This window comes from Schistocerca nitens, chromosome 5, assembly GCF_023898315.1.
Source record: "Schistocerca nitens isolate TAMUIC-IGC-003100 chromosome 5, iqSchNite1.1, whole genome shotgun sequence".
NCBI classification, from domain to species: Eukaryota; Metazoa; Arthropoda; class Insecta; order Orthoptera; family Acrididae; genus Schistocerca; species Schistocerca nitens.
In genome coordinates this window covers 189,458,488-189,480,074 of record NC_064618.1, presented here as the reverse complement: position 1 = coordinate 189,480,074, position 21,587 = coordinate 189,458,488, and the positions used below count along the sequence as shown (strand labels likewise).

Here is a 21,587-nt window from a genome sequence, read left to right as displayed (position 1 = left end):
CGTAGCGGTCGCGCCTAGAACCGCTCGGCCACCAACGGCCGGCCCTCCGCTGATCACGCAGTTCAATGACCAATGAGCACGGGCTGTGTCTGTGATTTCAGACAGGACGGTGTCTTTGTTGTGCTCGAAGTTCTTCAACAGGGTATTCAGAAATTCCCGATACAAGTTTTAGGGCGTGTAGAGGGGAGTGACTGCATAATATTCTGAATAGGAAACAGTGTCTGGAAACCTCATCCAGTGACGCTAAAGGGTGTCAAAGTTACATGCACCGGCACCTGTAAATGTATGTATATACAGCGTGATCCGGTGATGACGTTAATACCTTTGTACGATGAGGGAGAAGGTTAAATGTATCACTATGAGGTATGTGTCCCTCTGCTAGAAGGGAACGAGTCGAAAGATATAGGCTAAAACATATACAGTGGAGTATATGTACTGCTACAGGTAAAGCTAAGAATTTAGTGTGTACAACTTTCATAAGTGGTAGTATAGACCAAAAGAAGGAAAAATGTCTAGTAACCTTGGGATCTGAAGTGCGTAACCTGGGAGCTATGGGCACTTGTTCATATTCGCAAGTGCAAAACACATCTCCTCTATTTAACAAGTAGTCATGGTTCTTAAGGAACGCATTTTAGAGCACATGCTTACTAGACATTATTTCATGTTTTGGTATATTCTGCCACCTCTGAAAGCTGCTTATTCTACAATCATAGTAACAACAGTACCAGTACATGTATTCCACAATCAGAGGTGTCAGAACAGGTTTCGCTAATAAGTTTCGACCCGTTTGTTTCCGGTAGTGAGATCCTCACCTCAGATTGATACATTTATCCTTCTCCGTCAGCCTTTTAGAGTAATATAACGGAATCGTCCTGTATACACATACATTTACAGATGCCGGCAGCTATACCTTTGACGCCCTGCTCCGTCGATGAAAGACGTTTCCGGACATGGATTCCTGTCCAAACATTATGGGGTTACTCGCCTCGACAACACCTAGAAGTTTGTAACGTGAATTTCCAAACACCCAGTATAACTATATTCCCTTACATTAACGTGCAGTGGCAGAAACGACATTACCGGGAAACGTAACACCAATATTGGTGACCACAAAGTAGTCGAATTAAGGTATCTGCTACAATGGACGTAAAATAAGACAGCGACGACCAAGCAACAAGAAATTAATAGCTAGCTAACTACCACAGGCAAAGTGGTATCTCCCGTCCCAAATGGGTCTACTGGTATCATGTATCAGTCTTAATTTGAGTAGAAATATCTGTGGATGAAGGTTTGGAGCACAGCAGCGCATGCTATTGAGTAATGAACGTTAGGAAAACTGGAACAAAAGATAATGGAAGATTGTGAGATTTGGTGCTACAGAAGAGTTTGAAAATGAGGTGTACGGAAAAGTTATCCGCAGAATCATCGAGAAGCAAATATGGAGAACACTGCCATGAATGAGGGGGAGGTTGATAACACATGTGTGGGGGCATTAGGAAATAACATTCGTGGTTCCAGAGGGAGCTGTGTTGCGTCGACTTTTACACATGGGACCATAAAAAATTATTCTACTGCAAGCTCTTCATGAGGGTGATAAACAACAACCTGCGGAGTTCTGTAATTTCGTTCTCAGGAAGGTGGAGGATTACAGTTTTCTTCCTCGCTTAGTGTTTAGTGACGAGGCAACATTTCATTTATATGGACAAGTGAACCTTCATAAAGTGGAAATTAGGGTTACGACACAACCACGTGAAATTGTACAACATGAAAGGAACTTTCCAAAATTTAATGTGATTTGCGCAGTTTCACTGAAAAAAGTTTTTCTCTGTCGGCAACAGTGTTGCAGGAAGCACATATCTCGATATACTCGAGAACTTCCTTTTTCGACAGTTGGAGACTGATACGAATGACCTCATTTAACAACAGGATAGGTCACCGCCACAGTGGAATCTGGAAGTGCGGCAATCTTTAAATCAAAGGATTATTGAATGATAGATCACTCTCACTGGACTATATGATTCAGCCTTACATCACTGGCCTCCAAGGTCACCGGACATGACTGAATATGATTATTTCTTGTGGAGGTTTATAAAACACACTGTTTGTGGTCCTCCATTAACTTCAACAATGCATGAACTGAGACATCACATAATAGCAGCTGTGAAAGTTGGAACTCATGACATGCTCGCTGCATTGTGAGAACAGTTTGAACACTTCTTCCCTATCATTATTTGATATATGCCGAGCATCTCAAGGGGGGGGGGGGGGCATATTAAACACCTTTGAAGAGGTACTAAAAACTTTTTGAGTTTCCCGTACATAAAAAAAAATAATTAAATTATGACTGACTGACAACCTCAGCTTCCGACAGGTGTTGTTGATATACCTCAATGTGGACAGCTGAAAATGTGTGCCCCGACCGGGACTTGAACCCGGGATCTCCTGCTTACACGGCGGACGCTCTATACCTCTGAGCCACCGAGGTCACAGATGAATAGCGCGACTGCAGGGACGTGTCCCTTACACGCTTCCCGTGAAACTCACATTCCCAACTGTCCCCAATTCTACAACCATTTATTCCAGGGAAAAGCTGCACGGTCATCAACAGTAACTGTTCTTTCGAGAACAAGTTACTGCCTTCGTATATATAGTTAAAGGCTACCCAGCCAGTTACCTCTGTCTGTGCGAATGCGCACAGGTTGCCCAAACTCTTACGGGAATCGCCAAAGCGTGCGCGAGTAATGAGTGGGTGGGCAAAAGTCTATAAGTTACAATACATATGTAGAATTGGGGACATTTGGGAAGGTGAGTCTCACGGGAAGCGTGCAAGGGATAAGTCCCCGCAGTCGCGCTGTTCATCTGTGTCCTCGGTGACTCAGATGGATAGAGCGTCTGCCATGTAAGCAGGAGATCACGGATTCGAGTCCCGGTCGAAGCGCACATTTTCAGCTGTCCACATCGAGGTATATCAACAACACCTGTCGGTAACTGAGGTTGTCAGTCAGTCATCATTTATTCCAGGGAAAAGCTGCACGGTCATCAACAGTAACTGTTCTTTCGAGAACAAGTTACTGCCTTCGTATATATAGTTAAAGGCTACCCAGCCAGTTGCCTCCGTCTGTGCGAATGCGCACAGGTTGCCCAAACTCTTACGGGAATCGCCAAAGCGTGCGCGAGTAATGAGTGGGTAGGCAAAAGTCTATAAGGTACAATACATATGTAGAATTGGGGACATTTGGGAAGGTGAGTCTCACGGGAAGCGTGCAAGGGATAAGTCCCCGCAGTCGCGCTGTTCATCTGTGTCCTCGGTGACTCAGATGGATAGAGCGTCTGCCATGTAAGCAGGAGATCACGGATTCGAGTCCCGGTCGAAGCGCACATTTTCAGCTGTCCACATCGAGGTATATCAACAACACCTGTCGGTAACTGAGGTTGTCAGTCAGTCATCATTTATTCCAGGGAAAAGCTGCACGGTCATCAACAGTAACTGTTCTTTCGAGAACAAGTTACTGCCTTCGTATATATTGTTAAACGCTACCCAGCCAGTGAGTCTCACGGGAAGCGTGCAAGGGATAAGTCCCTGCAGTCGCGCTGTTCATCTGTGTCCTCGGTGGCTCAGATGGATAGAGCGTCTGCCATGTAAGCAGGAGATCCCGGATTCGAGTCCCGGTCGGGGCACACATTTTCAGCTCTCCACATCGAGGTATATCAACAACACCTGTCGGTAACTGAGGTTCTCAGTCAGTCATCATTTATTACAGGGAAAAGCTGCACGGTCATCAACAGTAACTATTCTTTCGAGAACAAGTTACTGCCTTCGTATATATTGTTAAACGCTACCCAGCCAGTGAGTCTCACGGGAAGCGTGCTGGGGTAAGTCCCTGCAGTCGCGCCATTCATCTGCGTCCTCGGTGGCTCAGATGCGTCTGCCATGTAAGCAGGAGATCCCGGATTCGAGTAACTGAGGTTGTCAGTCAGTCATCATTTATTCCAGGGAAAAGCTGCACGGTCATCAACAATAACTGTTCATTCGAGAACAAGTTACTGCCTTCGCATATATAAAAAAAATTAATTGTTTATGTTTATTCAACAATCAGTGTTACGTCTTAAGGGATTAAACTTCAGAGGTCATCGGTCCCTGGACTTACACACTACTTAAACTAACCTATGCTAAGAACAACACACACAGCCATGCCCGAGGGAGGACTCTAACCTCCTGCCGGAGGGGCACCGCAGTCAGTTGCATTGCGCCTCTAACCGCGCTGCTACTCCAAGCGGCTATATGTTTACTACTTTAAAACTGGCAGATGTGCCAAACCGAGTGATTCTTTTTTATGCAGCCTGAATTTCATTTTGCTTATCTACCGACATTCGGTATCTCGTCACTCGCTACTCTTAACAGGGTAGGATTCCAACGTATAAAAGATCATGTTTAATATTAACTGGAAATCGCTAAGTGAACTCATTATCAAAGAGTGGATGAGTATGTTATGGATAAGTAGTGCCTCATTTTAAGAAAAGCTTATGTTGCACACATATGTGTGTTTACACCATATCTCGTGAGCTATACCTCATACATTGATATAATTGTGCAGGTTCCTTGATTTTTATTTGTGGATAGTATCCGCAAAATGTGTTGTGAATACAATTAGTAGTGAGGAAGCTATAAATTATAAAGTAATTCCTGATCCTGAATTTTTACTGTATGAATATCGGAAATGTAATAAACTGTAAACTTCTTCCCTTTTATTATTTAGTTGGGGATATCAGCGAGAAAACGTTTCCAAAAGTTTCGAACTATTTCATTAAAGTTGTTGGAAGTCGCTTACTGATCTGATTATCTGGTTCCGGGTAATGTGTGCATTGTCGTTTACGCTGCTCCAAAAAAGATACACAGTTTATTACTCTAATACATGTTGCACGGTGTTAAACCTTGAACATAATCTAATATCTATTAATGAGTAGTTTATGACTGAATTTATAATTCTTAATTTAGGTTAATTGTCATATGAAGTACTGAAAACCACAATTTTGTTTCCCCTGGAAGGCATCAGATAAGCAACCTGCCACTGAGATTGCAAGTATGTGATCGTTTTAGTTAATTACTAATAAAGGGGCAACCACAACGGAGGGGTATCTGTTGAAAGGCAAGACAAACGTGTGGTTCCAGAAGAGGGGCAGCATCCATTTCAGTAGTTGCAGGGGCAACAGTCTGGATGATTGACTGATCTGGTGTTGTAACACTAACCAAAACAACGTTGCTGTGTTGGTACTGCGAACGGCTGAAAGCAAGGGGAGACTAGAGCCGTAATATTTCCCCGAGGGTATGCAGCTTTAGTGTATAGTTAAACGAAGATGGCGTCCTCTTGGGTAAAATATACCAGAGGTAAAATAGTCCCCCATTAGGATCTCCGTGCGGAGACTACTCAGGAGAACGTTGTTATCAGGAGAAAGAAAACTGGCGTTCTACGGGTCGGAGTGTGGAATGTCAGATCCCTTAATGGGGCTGGTAGGTTAGGAAATTTAAAAAGGGAAACAGATAGGTTAAAGTTAGATACAGTGGGAATTAGTGAAGTTCGGTGGCAGGAGGAACGAGACTTCTGGTGAGGTGAATACAGGGTTATAAAAACAAAATCAAGTATGGGTAATAAAGGAGTAGGTTTATTAATGAATAAAAGAATAGGAATGCGGGTAAGCTACTACGAACAGGATAGTGAACGCATTATTGTGGCCAAGATAGATACGAATCCCACGTCTACCACAGTGGTACAAGTTTATATGCCAACTAGCTCCGCAGATGACGAAGAGATTGATGAAATGTATCATGAGATAAAAGAAATTATTCAGATAGTGAAGGGAGACGAAAATGTAATAGTCATGGGTGGCTGGAATTCGATAGAAGGAAAAGGTAGAGAAGGAAACGTAGCAGGTGAATTTGGAATGGGGGCAAGGAATGAAAGAGGAAGCCGCCTGGAGGAATTTTGCCCAGAGCATAACTTGGTCATAGCTAACACTTGGTTCAAGAATCATGAAAGAAGGTTATATACATGGAAGAAGCCTGGAGATACTAAAAGGTTTCAGATAGATTGTATAATGGTAAGACAGAGATTTAGGACCTAGGTTTTAAAATGTGAGACATTTCCAGGGGCAGATGTGGACTCTGACCACAATCTTTTGGTTATGAACTGTAGATTAAAACTGAAGAAACTACATAAAGGTGGAAATTTAAGGAGATGGGACCTGGATAAACTGACAGAACCAGAGGTTGTAGAGAGTTTCAGGAAGAGCATTAGGGAACGATTGACAAGAATGGTGGAAAGGAATACATTAGAGGAAGAATGGGTAGCTTCGAGAGATGAAACAGTGAAGGCAGCGGTAGGATCAAGTAGGTAAAAAGACGAGTTCTAATAGAAATCCTTGGGTAACAGAAGAGATACTGAATTTAATTAATGAAAGGAGAAAATATAAAAATGCAGTAAATGTAGAAGGCAAAAAGGAATACAAACGTCTGAAAAATTAGGTGGACAGGAAGTGCAAAATTGCTGAGCTGGGGTGGGGGGAGGGGGGGCCAGAGCACAAACGTAAGGACATAGAGGCATATATCTCTAGGGGTAAGATAGATACCGCCTACAGGAAAACTAAATAGAGCTTTGGAGAAAAGAGAACCACTTGCATGAATCTCATGAGCTCAGATGGAAACCCAGTTCTAAGCAAAGAAGGGAAAGCAGAAATGTGGAAGGATTATATAGAGGGTCTATACAAGGGTGATCTCCTTGAGGACAATATTATGGAAATGGAAGAGGATGTAGATGAAGATGAAATGGGAGATATGATACTGCGTGGAGAATTTGACAGGCCACTAAAAGACCTAAGTCGAAACCAGACCCAAGGAGTAGACAAGATCTTATTAGAACTACTGATAGCCTTGGAAGAGCCATCCCTGACAAAACTCTACCATCTGGTGAGCAAGGTGTATGAGACAGGCGAAATACCCTCAGACGTCAAGAATAATATAATAATTCCAATCCCGAAGACAATCCTCTTGACAGATATGAAAATTACCGTACTATCAGTTTAATAAGCCACAGCTTCAAAATACTAACACGAATTCTTTACAGACGAATGGAATGACTGGTAGAAGCCGACCTCGGAGAAGATCAGTTAGGACTCCGTAAAAATGTTGGAACACGTGAGGAAATACTGACCCTACGACTTATCTTAGAAAACAGTTTAAGGAAAGGCAAACCTACGTTTCTAGCATTTGTAGACTTATAGAAACCTTTTGACAATGTTTACTGGAATAGTCTCTTTCAAATTTTGAAGTTGGCAAGGGTAAAATACAGGGAACGAAAGGCTATTTACAATTTGTACAGAAACCAGATGGCAGTTATAAGAGTCGAGGGGCATGAAAGGGAAGCAGTGGTTGGGAAGGGAGTGAGATAGGTTGTAGACTATCTCCGATCTTATTCAATCTGTATATTGAGCAAATAGTAAGGGAAACAAAAGAAAAAACCAGATTAGGAATTAAAATTCATGGAGAAGAAATAAAAACATTGAGGTTCGCCGATGACACTGTAATTCTGCCAGAGACAGCAAAGGACCTGGAAGAGCAGCTGAACGGAATGGACAGTGTGTTGAAAGGAGGATGTAAGATGAATATCAGCCAAAGTAAAACGAAGATAATGGAGTGTAGTCGAATTAAATCGGGTGATGCTGAGGGAATTACATTAGTAAATGAGACACTTAAAGTAGTAAATGAGTTTTGCTATTTGGGGAGCAAATTAACAGATGATGGTCGAAGTAGAGAGGATATAAAATGTAGACTGGCAATGGGAAGGAAAGCGTTTCTGAAGAAGAGAAATTTGTTAACATCGAGTATATATTGAAGTGTCAGGAAGTCGTTTCTGAAAGTATTTGTATGGAGTGTAGCCTTGTATGGAAGTGAAACATGGACGATAAATATTTTGGACAAGAAGAGAATAGAAGCTTTCGAAATGTGGTGCTACAGAAGAATGCTGTAGATTAGATGAGTAGATCACTTAACTAATGAGGAGGTATTGAATAGAGTTGGGGAGAAGAGAAGTTTGTGGCACAACTTGACAAGAAGATGGGACCGGTTGGTAGGACAAATTCTGAGGCATGAAGGGATCACAAATTTAGCATTGGAGGGCAGCGTGGAGGGTAAAAATCGTAAAGGGAGACCAAGAGATGAATGCACCAAGCAGATTCAGAAGGATGTAGGCTGCAGTAGGTACTGGGAGATGAAGAAGCTTGCACAGGATAGAGTAGCATGGAGAGCTGCATGAAACCAGTCTCTGGACTGAAGACCACAACCACAATAGGTGTCTGATGTAAAAAAGCTTCCGAAATAGAAGTTACATTGCCCAGATCGCAGCTGAAAATATCCTGATTACTAGTTTCAGCATAGTTACATTGCCATATTCAGATCATCAGGTATGTGCATTGTAAATCCCAGTGCAATGTGACCACTGACAACATGGAGGTAAAATCACAGGTTTCCAAGGACCATACGGCAATGCGCTGCACGTAGGGGCTTTATAATTTACATATCCGATGGTCTGAAGATGACGATATAACTCTGTTGAAATCTGCAATCAGGATATTTACTAACAGCGATCTGGTCAATGTAACTTCCATTTCTGAATGTTTTGTTCATTGATATAGAGGTCACTCTAGTTCTGACGGTGTCGCGGTAATTACAAACGATGTTTGATTTTAGAGAAAGTAGGAGACAATAGATAGAAACATCCAAGTGTGACGAACGATTGTAAGCGCGGCCTTAGAACTGTATTATCAGCTACTGTGGCAGCTAGAGCTCTGTATGTTCAGCACAGTGGCGACGCGAGAGCGGTGCGGTCGCTGCGGGAAGCTCACGACGCGCTGCTGGACGCCGCTGCCCTCGTGGACCAGGCTTACGGGCTGCCCCTCCTAGGAAGCCTCGCCGCCAACTTCGTACACTTCATCTCGGCGCTGAACCTCATGCTGGCCGTCAAACTGCGTTACCAAGTAAGCAGGCTTTGCTGTCCTTAACAAATACTGCTTTTGGTTTTTTAACGAGGACGTCAAATAACACTTTTTCTTTGCTGTCTCGTTCTATTACCAGGTTAGCAGGATTTTCTGTCCTTTACAAATAGTTATTTTTTTTTAAGAGAACGTCAAAGACACTTTTTCATTGTTGTCTCGTTCTATTTGCGCTAAGCTCGACACTGATTACCGTCTTCGTAGGCGGTGATGTATCTAAAATGCGACTTTTCCTTGTTCGTCACATTCTTCTTCGCTAAAGCCTAACCAAGCAGGCTCAGTTATTAAATACTGATTTCATTGGGGCAATTACAGTATGTAACATGAGGTACGAGGACGTTCGACTACAGTGTGCTAGGAAGGTTTGCAATCTATGCAGTTTTTACAGACAGGATACGTTAGCATAAACTCATAAACAAATATTTGTTTCACCATTTGCATAAAGACAAGAGATTTGCAGATAATGTCGGAAGATCATAATGAATTAGAAAAATATATGTAAAAGTTATCTGAAAATTAGGGAAGGTAGCGTTTGTTCCTTAATGTGAATACCGAAGATCAATTCCTTTATTTAGTGTTACAATGTAAATGATATTATTGATACAACTATAAAGATAGGGTATTCAAATAAATACAGTGACGAAAAAAGCTGCACCGTAAACTCCTTGTCGGATCACTAATAAACTGATTCTTCAGTGTCTCCATATCTGTGGGTTATATTCATTGATTTTTCATCCTTCTGTGAAATTATTGACAGTAGTTTCAACATAGGTAAAAGCGATTCCTACAGATGAAAAATAGCGCGAGTGCATGATGGCTGTTTGGTTTTTCCATCTTTAACAGAACTTATTAGTTTGTGATCGTAAACCCAGCATGCCCATAGGGCGTCCAAAACCAGCTTATTGCCGCCTTTTGGGCTGTAGAAGGTCGAATCAAAAAATTGGATCAAATATCTCTAAGCACTATAGGACTTAACGTCTGAGGTCATCAGCCCCATAGAACTTAGAACTACTTAAACCTAACCAACCTATGGACATCACACACATCCATGCCTGAGGCAGGACTCGAACCTGTGACCGTAGCAACAGCGCGGTTCCGGACTGAAGCGCCTAGAACCGCTCGGTCTCAGGGCCCATCAAGATCGAATCACTGGCATCAGGTGCGTGGGAATAAAGTGCCGACAGATAACGCAGGTCTGTAGGGCAACTACCACGGAACGAGTACCGACGAGGACTCTTGACAACAGAGTGAAAAAAAAAAAAAACTATAGGCATGGGTTCTCCCACGAAGATTACACCACGATGTGAGTGTAAGATGGTTCGATAGACTATGTCATTAAGGCACGTAACAGGCGCAGATTTAACTGACAGGTTGTCACGTGAACTTTCGGGAACATATTAATGGAAACTCAGGTTAGATCGTTAACTACTAACACCATGACACAGACAACAGAGAACTGCATAGTGTAGAGAAAATCATCTCGAACACTGAGTGGATATCTGTAGTGTTCAGAGATGTGTCTCACTTCTACTTTTGACCATGAGATAGTCACCATTGTGGCTGCAGACGGTGAAACGTAACAGTAATCGGCGATTCTTGAGACCTGTGGCGCTCCGACTCCTGAATCATGGTGTGGGGAGATACTGGGTATGTCAACAGGTTTTGTCTGGTAATTGCTGAAAGGAGGCTGAAAGTTCGGCAGTATTAAAGAGAGTAATGATGTTCTCCTGTCATGCCTTTCACGACCGTGCACCACAATGGCATTTTAAAGCAGTAAAATGCAACAGCCGACACTTTAATGCGCAATACGCTCAACTTGATCGAGCGAGGTGGCGTTGTGATTAGCACTCTGGAACCTCTCTCGGAAGAAGGACGGTTCGAAGCCGTGTCCGCCCATCCTAATTTACTTTTCCTGTGATTTCCCTAAATCGCTTCAGACAAGTGCTGGGATGGTTGCTTCGAAAAGCCACGGCCGACATTCTTCCCCATCCTTCCATAATCCGATGAGACCGATGACCTCGCTGTTTGGTCCCCTCCCAAAATAAGCCCATCAACCAACAACTTTGGGTAATATTGCGCGTTAAGGGTTCCGTAGCAGAGACGACCTACAAAAACATATTGAGCTGTAACACGCAAGTTGTTCAGCTTTGTGAAAGTCATGCTCTAATTTCAAAAATGGTTCAAATGGCTCTGAGCACTATGCGACTTAACTGCTGAGGTCATCAGTCGCCTAGAACTTGGAACTAATTAAACCTAACTAACCTAAGAACATCACACACATCCATGCCCGAAGCAGGATTCTAACCTGCGACCGTAGCGGTCACGCGGTTCCAGACTGAAGCGCCTAGAACCGCACGGCCACACCGGCCGGCATGCTCTAATTTGAGAAGCACCTGAATTTGGTATGGTTTCCTCTCTAGCGTAATGTGTAACACTTCCAAATCGTTGATTTTGGCACCTATAACTCGTTTATTATACTTCAGTTCTTTCCACGGTTTCTTCGGTTTGCTCAAGAGAATATTGTGGAACGGAAGGTCTGCCGGAGCGTGATTTATCAGAAAAACTTAAAGTCCTTTGGAACTTGTTGTTAAGCTACCAGACCTTTGCTTTTCTTCGTGCTGGTACGTGAAATTTTCGAATGAACTCATCTCCAGTTAACATAAAAGGTGCAACAATTACCAGATGTTCTGAAATCGATAAGTGTTCAGCTTGATTATCCGAATTTAAACAATAGATCCACATCATCACAGAAATGGATTACAACTATGAATTATATATATCTAGGGGTAGTGTCTTTGATTCATAATCAAAATATCTTCGGTCCCGGTTTCGAATCCCACCGCTGCTTAAATTTTGATTAATGATCAGCATTGTCGGCCGAATACTTCCGGCATAAGAAGTCACCCCCCCCCCATTCTGAAAACGGCCTTGTCAAAGAGGGCATAAGGGCGGACAGAGGTTCAGGGCACTCTCTTGTCCTTGGGGTGGGAAACTGCCCCTAAAGGTGGAAGAATCAGCAATGATCAACGGCATTAGGAGGCAGACGGCAATGGAAACCACTGCATTAAATACACCTAACGTGTACCCACAGGACGTGTGGCCTGTAATTGAAGAAGTGTCATGATGATCTCTCCATTGGCTACAGATTCCGGAATAGTCCCCCTTTCGTTTATCCGGGAGGGGACTGCCAAGGGGGAGTTTACCACGAGAAAAGATTGAAAAATCAACAGAAGGATAAAGTTCTTCGAGTCGGGACGTGGAAAGTCAGAAGCTTCAACGTGGTACAGAAACTATAAAATCTGAAAAGAGAAATGCAAAGGCTCTATCTAGATATTGTAGGGGTCCACTGAAGTGGAAAGAATACAAGGACGTCTGGTCAGATGAGTACAGGGTAATATCAACAGCACCAGAAAATGATATAATGGGAATAGGATTCGTTATGAATAGGAAGGTAAGGCAGAGAGTATGTTACTGTGAACAGTTCAGCCTTAGGGTTGTTCTTATCAGAATCGACAGCAAAGCAACACCGACAACGAGAGTTCTAGTATACATACCGACGTAGCAAGCTGAAGATGAAGAGATAGAGAAAGTGTATGAGGATATTGGACGGGTATTACAGTATGTAAAGGGATATGAAAATCTAATATTCATGGGAGACTGGAATGCGGTTGTAGGGGAAGGAGTAGAAGAAAAGGTTACAAGGGAATAAGAATATGGGCTAGGGAAAAGGAATGAGAGAAGAGAAAGTGTAATTGAGTTCTGTAACAAGTTCCAGCTGGTAACAGCGAATACTCTGTTCAAAAATCACAAGAGGAAGAGATATACTTGGAAACGGCTTGGTGATAAGGGAATATTTCAGTTAGATTACAACATGGGCAGACAGAGATTCCGAAGTCAGATACTGGACTTAAGGTGTACCCAGGAGCCGACATAGATCACCATGTAGTAGTTATGAAGAGTAGGCTGAAGTTTGAGAGATTATTCAGGAAGAATCAATGCACAAAGAAGTGAGATACGGAAGTACTGAGGAATTACGAGATGTGGTAGAAGTTGTCTAAGGCTATAGATACAGCACTAACGAATAGCTCAGTAGGCAGTACAGTTGAAGAACGATGGACATTTCTAAAAAGGGCAATCACAGAAGTTGGAAAGCACACATAGGTACAGAGACGGTATCTGCGCAGAAATCGTGGGTAACAGAAATAAAACTTCAGCTGATCGATGAAAGGAGGAAGTACAAAAACGTTCCGCGAAATTCAGGAATACACAAATACAAGACGTCGAGGAATGAAATAATTAGGAAGTACAGGGAAGGTCAGACGAAACGGCTGCATGAAAAATGTCAAGAAATAGAAAAATTGATGATTGTCAGAAGGACTGACTCAGTACATAGGAAAGTTAGAACAACATTCGGTGGAATTAAAAGCAAGGGTGGTAACAAGAAGGCAAAGGGAATTCCACTCTTCAACGCAGAGGAGAGAGCGGATAGGTGCAAAGAATACATTTGTCAGATGTGATGGCAGAAGAAATAGAAGACGGTTTAGAAGAGATAGGGGATCCAGTACTAGAATCAGAATTTAACAGAGGTTTGGGAGACTTAAGATCAAATAAAGAAGTACGGATAGATAACATCCCATCAGAATTTCTAAAATCATTGGGATAGGTGGCAACAAAACGACTATTAACGTTGGCGTGTAGAATGTATGACTCTGGCGACATACCATTTGACTTTCGGAGAAGCATCAAGCACCCAATTCCAAAGACAGCAAGAGCTGAGAATTACCGCGCAAACAGCTTAACAGCTCATGCATCCAAGTTGCTGACAAGAATAATATACAGAAGAAAGGGAAAGAAGATTGAGGACACAATAGATGACGATCAGTTTGGCTTGAGAAAAGGTAAAGGCACGAGAGAGGCAATTCTGGCGCTGTGGTTAATAATGGAAACAAGATAGTTCACAGGTTTTGTCGACCTGGAAAAAGCGTTCGACGGTGTAAAATGGTGCAAGATGTTCAAAATTCTGAGATAAGTTAGGGTAACGTATAGGGAGCGAAAGGTCATGTACAATATGTACAACAGACTAGAGAAATTAATAACGCGGACGACCAAGAACGAAGTGTTCGTATTAAAAAAGGGGTAAGACAAGGCTGCAGCCTTTAGCCCCTGCTGTTCAATCTGTACATCGAAGAAGCAATGATGGAAATAAAATAAAGGTTCAAGAGAGGAAATAAAATTCAAGGTGAAAAGATTTCAATGATACGATTTGCGGATGACATTGCTGTTCTGAGTGAAAGTGAAAAAGAATTACATGATCTGCGGCGGCCTAGGTGACCGAACGTATCTAGGTGCTACAGTCTGGAACCGCGAGACCGCTACGGTCGCAGGTTCTAATCCTGCCTAGGGCATGTGTGTGTGATGTCCTTAGCTTAGTTAGGTTTAAGTAGTTCTAAGTTCTAGGGGACTGATGACCTCAGAAGTTAAGTCCCATAGTGCTCAGAGCCATTTGAACCATTTGAACATGATCTGCTGAACGGAAAGGTCTTATGTGTACGGTTGAATGCAGGAGAGCCGCTCAGTAGCTCGGTACGGGCTTTTATTGAAGTTTCGAGAAAATTTCTTCACCGAGGAGTCAAGCAGTATGTTGCTCCCACCTATGTATATCTCGCGAAGAGACCATGAGGATAAAATCGGAGAGATTAGATCCCACGCAGAGAAATACCGACAATCCTTCTTTCCACGAACAATACGAGACTGGAATAGAAGCGAGAACCGATAGAGGTACTCAAGGTACCCTCCGCCACACACCGTCAGGTGGCGTGTGTAGTATGGATGTAGATAGATAGATACAGAGGATGGATTGAGATTAAATCAAAGAAAGACGAATGTAATGAGAAGTATTAGAAATGAAAACAGCGAGAAACTTAACATCAGTATCGATGATCACGAAGTAGATGAAGTTAAGGAATTCTGCTACGTAGGCAGTAAAATAACCAACCACGGACCGAACAAGGAGGACATCAAAAGCAGACTACCAAGGGCAAAAAAGGCATTCATGGCCAAGAGAAATCTACTAATATCAAATATCAGCTTTAATTTGAGGAAGAAAATTCTGAGAATGTACGTCTGGAGTACAGCATTGTATGGCAGTGAAACATGGGCTGTGGGAAAACTAAAACAGAAGAGAATCGAAGCATTTGAGATGTGGTGCTACAGGTGAATGTTGAAAATTAGGTGGACTGATAAGGTGAGGAATGAGGAGGTTCTGTGCAGAATTGGAGAGGAAAGGAATACGTGGAAAACACTGATACAGAGAAGGGACAGGATGATAGGACATCAGTCAAGATATGAGTGAATGACTTCCTTGATACTAGAGTGAGCTGTAGAGGACAAAAACTGTAGAGGAAGCCAGAGATCGGAATACAACCAGAAAATAATTGCAAGTGCTACTCTGAGATGAAGCGGTTAGGGAGGCGCAACAAACCAGTCAGAAAACTGATGATAAAAAAATGCATCCATTTTTTCTTGGAGAGGGATTGGGACTTAATGTCCAGCGTGTATTATTGCTCTGAAAAGGAATTAAAGCTGGTGTAGGGTATCCCTACACAAGTATTAGCCATCCTCTGAGGAAGACTGGAGTGACCATGTGAAGAACTATTAGAAATAAGTATGTACACCAATCTATGAAAAAATGAAAACAATAAAAGTCGTCCAAAGCTATCTTAAGAATCAGCTTGGTTACCTAATACCACTGCGATTCATTGCAACACAGTTTTGCTCCTGATGCTGAAGAGGTTTGATATCAACTTTGGTTTGTTTGTTGAGTGATTGTTATAAGACTATCGTATATAGTTCACATGAGACAGCTTTTAGGTTTCGTTTAATGTTTAAGTTCGTTACGAGACAATTTTGATTGTGATGCTGAAGAGGTCTGACATCTGCATGATTTGTCTGGCTGATGCGTATTGCGAGACTATAGTAGTGCAATTGAAATTAGTCTGAGTGATGGGAGGTTCTCCCCAACTGAAATCTAACTTCTCAGTAATACTGTATCCATCTGTCAAGAGTTTAGCCTGTGAGAGGATTTACCGGAGCGACCGCCTGCGTTGTGTTCTGTGAAATTCCGGCAAGAGAAGATGTACACAAATGTTATTTCAGTATCACAGAGGTATGAGCGCCCACCCATTATGAAGTAGCATAGCAAGGTGAGTAAAGCAGGTTACATGTAAGAAAGGCCTCGGTAATGTTGCCTGTAGTAGCACAAATGGAAACAAGAATACCCAGCTGCAGATTAGTGAGTACTTCCCATCGTAGTGCGGTGAGGCAGGAGCGCAAGCTAGGTGGATTGGTACGGCCAAGGTGATGTGGAAAACACATGCAAGCCCCTACTTCGGAATTACAAAATCACTTAAACTTAATATTGTAAGTTACCAAGAGTGACATAAATATTCTACTCAGATACACTGAGTAACATGTGAATACACACCACAGCATAGGAAAATAGGAGAGTCATTAGTTTTACACCACTTCCATTACGTAGACGTATGACATTTGGAAGTATGGTTCTATGTTAGGGAAACGGTATTTTTATATTATTATTATGTAGTATTCTGCCTAGTGGCAGGTCCATGTCTTCGTACGGAGAATTTCTGATTCCACTGTTCCCTGTCTTCAGCTTCTTCCTTCAGTCTGTTGATTCTCCTTCCATCTTTCATGTCGTATAGATGTTTAATTCTTCTTCTTCCTCATCCTGCGTTTCCTCTGAGTTTCCCTTCGGTGACATCATGAGAGGGAAATGGTACACACGGAATACGGGTAAATGATGAGTGGTAAAACAGATTTCATTAGTAATAAGATAATTACAAGGGGCATTCCATATTGATTTACACTATTGCTTTTTCCCATGATTCACGGTACGCCATATGACTTATCATAGCATCTGCAACTGTGTAGTACTGAGGCTTAACCGCAGGTGGCAGGTAAATCGCTAGAAGTGTAATCCCTACATAGGACAGCTCATTTTTGCTACTGCTGACATTGCATGAGCGAACAACATGAAGTGTGATCATCAACGACAGCGCTGGACGGCATGGTTTCCCCCAGAAGGAGGGTATAAACACTCCAGATATTGACACGTGATACTTCTTCGGGTGCTCAGCGCGTGCACCGTCACAAAAGACCTCCTGAAACACAGCAAATCTTATCCCTATGCGCCGGCCGAAGTGGCCGTGCGGTTAAAGGCGCTGCAGTCCGGAACCGCAAGACCGCTACGGTCGCAGGTTCGAATCCTGCCTCGGGCATGGATGTTTGTGATGTCCTTAGGTTAGTTAGGTTTAACTAGTTCTAAGTTCTAGGGGACTAATGACCTCAGCAGTTGAGTCCCATAGTGCTCAGAGCCATTTGAACCATTTATCCCTATGCGCGTCGGAAAACTACTACTGTCATCGCTGCAATAGGATTTCAGATACTTCCACACCCACCATTTTCTGCTCACTCGGCCCCTGTAATTTTTGTAGGCTCTTCTCGAACTAATTTTCTGGTGTCTGTCGCACCCACCACTTGACTGTTAGCTGCAGTTCCTGGAAGTCTGAGAAATAAGGTCAGCGAGGAGGTTACATGGGAGCCTGGTGATCAAAAGGGCCCACAGTGCGCGAGGGCAGCTGGAACCGTATTTCAGCGGCGGCAACCGTGATTTTCTACTAATATGAGGACGAGTGTTTTCGTGTTGCAAGAGCACATTTCGTGACAGTGTACACTCTCCACACATTGTAACCAGTCGCTTGTGAATATCGTTTTCACACCCTCCTTACACAGACACCACGTGAAGCAGTAACAAATATAAAGCCAAAATATTTACATAATAATTAACATACATAATACCCAAAATGTGTAAAATAATACTAATGGATATTTGGCATGTGGTACAGCTTATAAACGTAGTAGTTTCAATGTCTGACGCTTAATTTTTTCCCTTTAGGTGATATCTCATGGCCATGCGGATCTCCTGATTCTGATAAGCAGCTGCTGGGCGCTGCTTCACGTCATTTGTGTGTTGGCCGTGACAGGGGTGTCCAGCGCTGCAGCTGCCGAGACTCGCCAAATTCCTCGACTCGTACACAAGGCACTGCTGCCAATCACAGACGTCGGCACCAGCGACGCACAGCTGCGTGAACAGCTGCAGCTGTTCTCGCAGCAGGTGATGCACCAGCGCCTGTGCTTCACAGCATGGGGTTTCTTCACAATCGATCTGACGATAGTGCTCTCCATGGTTGGGGCTGTCACTACTTATCTTGTCATTTACTTACAGTTCAGTGCTACTCACTAGGTGTTTAGCATGTAGACTAAACAAAAGTATTGATAACCTAGCCGCACAATATATGCATGACTACACTCCTTCCACAAAACACCAGAAATGTACTAACCAAAGATTTCCATTACAGCTCCATAGAGCTTAACTCACAACCTATATATCAGATTAACAGATGCAGAAACACTCTGAATATTTCTAACAATGTATGAGAATTATGGCATTGCAAGAGTGCGCTTAAGCACACTTGTACTTATAAGTGAATTTCATAGTTGGAAACAGAAACCACATGTATCACACAGTGGCTCCAGGATACTGTGTGGGATTGACTGAAGAAGGTTGTAATAAACGAAATCGGTTACAGTTTAAGATAGAATAAATTTATTATGTCGACTGCTTCTTTTTAACAGAAAATTATTGCAGTAGTGAGTTCATTTATGATGTCAAAAATTCTAACACCCAATATTGAGTTCACCAAATTACCTTCCATTTGGAATGTGGAATGCACTCAACAACCGTGATATGACTTTCAAAATGATGGATAGCAGCAATCAATCGTTTCCTTTCTAACTTTATTAAGACAAATCCAGACTTCGGCCAGGAACTAACCATTATCAGTTTTAATGATACATACATACAAGTACACAGTCAGATGACAGTTTAGAAAATTATGACTCGTGGCATAAACTACATGATTTGTGATTAGATTACATACCAATATTTCAGAGTTTTAATAGATTCCTTAGTGTATCAACCCTTGTTGTTCAGGATCCTATCACAGTACCTTCAGTACTACTATATAATGAGGCCAGGCTTTGCTGAGAACGTATCAGTTGGCTGTTGGCGCCCTCTATATGAACTATGTATTACATAAAATTAATAGTAAAGCAGTTACAGTTTGCCATAATATTTAAAATTTGCATATGAATAAAAGAATATAAGTAATGTTATTGCTATTGCAGTCTGACTTACTGCCACATTTAACAGTTATTATTAGAAGATCTAAGAAACGCCTGATTCACTACTCGTGGGTCAGTGGCTTTGTTATTCCTCAAAACACATAAGTAAAGTTACAGTAAAAAAAATTTTCCTAAAATATTCAGAAAACACTAGGAGGCACATGATGTATGCTGCTACTATTAGGATTTGTTTGATTTAAATATTTTTTTCTTTTGTACTATTTTTCTCTTTACTCGTCTGGGCGAGATATGTGGTTCCTCTTACCTACTGAACGGTTCACTGATGACGTCAGATATCAGCAAGACAGATAGTTCGTGTGATCTCCCATTCCATAATGTATGCAGAGAGTACTGACCTCTGTGCCACTTCAAAGAGATCTTTTGACCATAAGTATCATAAAAATAATAAACTGAATTGCTCTTATTAACAACATACATGCACCTAAACCAATATAAAATGGTAAAAATTCAGTATGTTCAATATTATGATCATCATACTTGTAGAGTATTATATTAATGGCTGCTGCATATTGGCAGAAAGGCAGAACATATTCCATACTCCCTGGGTTGTATCCTACAGTGCGTTCTAGCATGCAGTTTTCAAATGATTCCCAAAATTGCGCATTTTGCATAGTCACCTGATCATTATCATGGTTGTAGCCAACAGCCAATATTTTTTTCATGACAATAAGTCTCAAAACATTTTCTATGAGGTCGAGTAACTTCGATCTTGTGCAGCAACCTCACAATATATGTCAAAGTCGTCAATTAATGTTTTGTTGTAAATGAATGAGCGGCCATACACGATTTCTCAGTGGTATCTTTTCATTCCAACGCAGTGTGCTCCCAAACCTAAGTTACAGCATCCATCCCATTTGGCCAACGTAACAGGTCCCACAGCCCAGGCAGTCAGTTTTATAAGCTACAGAAGCATGAAATAGATCCTTCCTATCTACAGTATGTTGCAAAATACATCATCAGTTATTTGTGATTCCAAAAGATAATGTCGAATGATACTTCCTAAAGACTGTTGCAATCCTTGCACTCATTTTTCTCTAGTAAAACAAGTTAGCAAACTTGGAATTTTCTTTTGAAGCGATCTTACTTTTGTATTTATTAGCCATGTTGTTAGCAAAATTGAAAAAAGCCTTTGTATTTTGAATTAGGTTGTATGATGTAAAATCCACAGCACGGTTGATACAAGATTATTTGCGAAAGATATCAAATGTGTGCTTGCAGTTTTCATTCTCAAGTGACAGATCTACAAAATTATTCCATCTAATTTAATCATTTGACGCAAGTTATTAAAATGGTTGTTATAGTAGTGTATTAACAGCAGCATATTGTCCATGTACCTTAAATTCTATACATTTCTATCTACCCATGATGGATTGTAAGAAATGAATCTGTTTACTAGTTAATTAATAGATGTATCAGCGACCTATATGAATATTGAGCTCCCCATACTTAGATCGTCTTGTTGGGAAGAAGTGCCTGAATTTAATTTAAAGTAGTTAAATTTCAAAATTTTTTTAAGTGCCCAGTAAATTCATCTGTTTGTCTCTTAAAAGTTTATTTAGTTCCGTTAAATTACCCAGAATAACCTGCACAGTTTTGTCAATTGGTATGTTTGAATATAAGTTGAAGATACAAAGAGAAACAAATTTTCAGCTGTTATTGGTGTTTTTATAATTTTATTGACAAATTCAAATCTACATTTACCGGAAATTTGGATGTAGAACTAATGATGATTTTTAAGAAAATGTAAGCATTTTGCCGCCATTCTACGGACAGTACTGCTCCTACCATCCACCACCAAGTATATTGAATAGCCATCTTTATGTACCTTTATTTGTGTCATAAGTGTGGGTGATAGGAGATTCATAACTGTCAACATTTGTACCCCCTTGGAGATATTATCTCACTGCTGGTTTTCAACTGATAAAGTAATTTCTTCTGACCTTCAGACCTTAAAATCCTTACCGATTTTCTTAATACTATTCTCTTCAAAGAACTTTAAAGTTTTAGCAGTAAAGTCATCTTTTGCAAAGAATACAATAGTTACCCCTTTTGTCCACCCTTGGGACGATAGCGTCGCGTTCAGGAAGCTTAAAATTAATAGTTCCCATGACCCTGTTCTCCTTTACAGAACTGGGGGCAGGTTTCTTTTTGTTTCCAATAACATTATTACTCGCTAGACAAATCTTATTCTGATCAAGTTTTGAAACTTTGAGTGCACCAGTAGCATATGTAGCATGGACTATGTTGTCTTTTATAGCACT

General features: G+C 41.6%; 1 protein-coding gene across 1 annotated transcript in view; it reads left to right on the top strand.

The window, feature by feature from the left end:
- The window catches only part of LOC126260336 (putative gustatory receptor 28b), a 45,814-nt gene extending 27,450 nt beyond the window's left edge, over positions 1-18,364 (top strand). The window contains exons 2-3 of the mRNA XM_049957661.1: positions 8,851-9,027; positions 18,017-18,364. Coding sequence (XP_049813618.1) covers positions 8,851-9,027; positions 18,017-18,364 — 525 coding nt within the window. The remainder of the gene's footprint in view (positions 1-8,850; positions 9,028-18,016) is intronic.
- Positions 18,365-21,587: the final 3,223 nt, after the last annotated feature.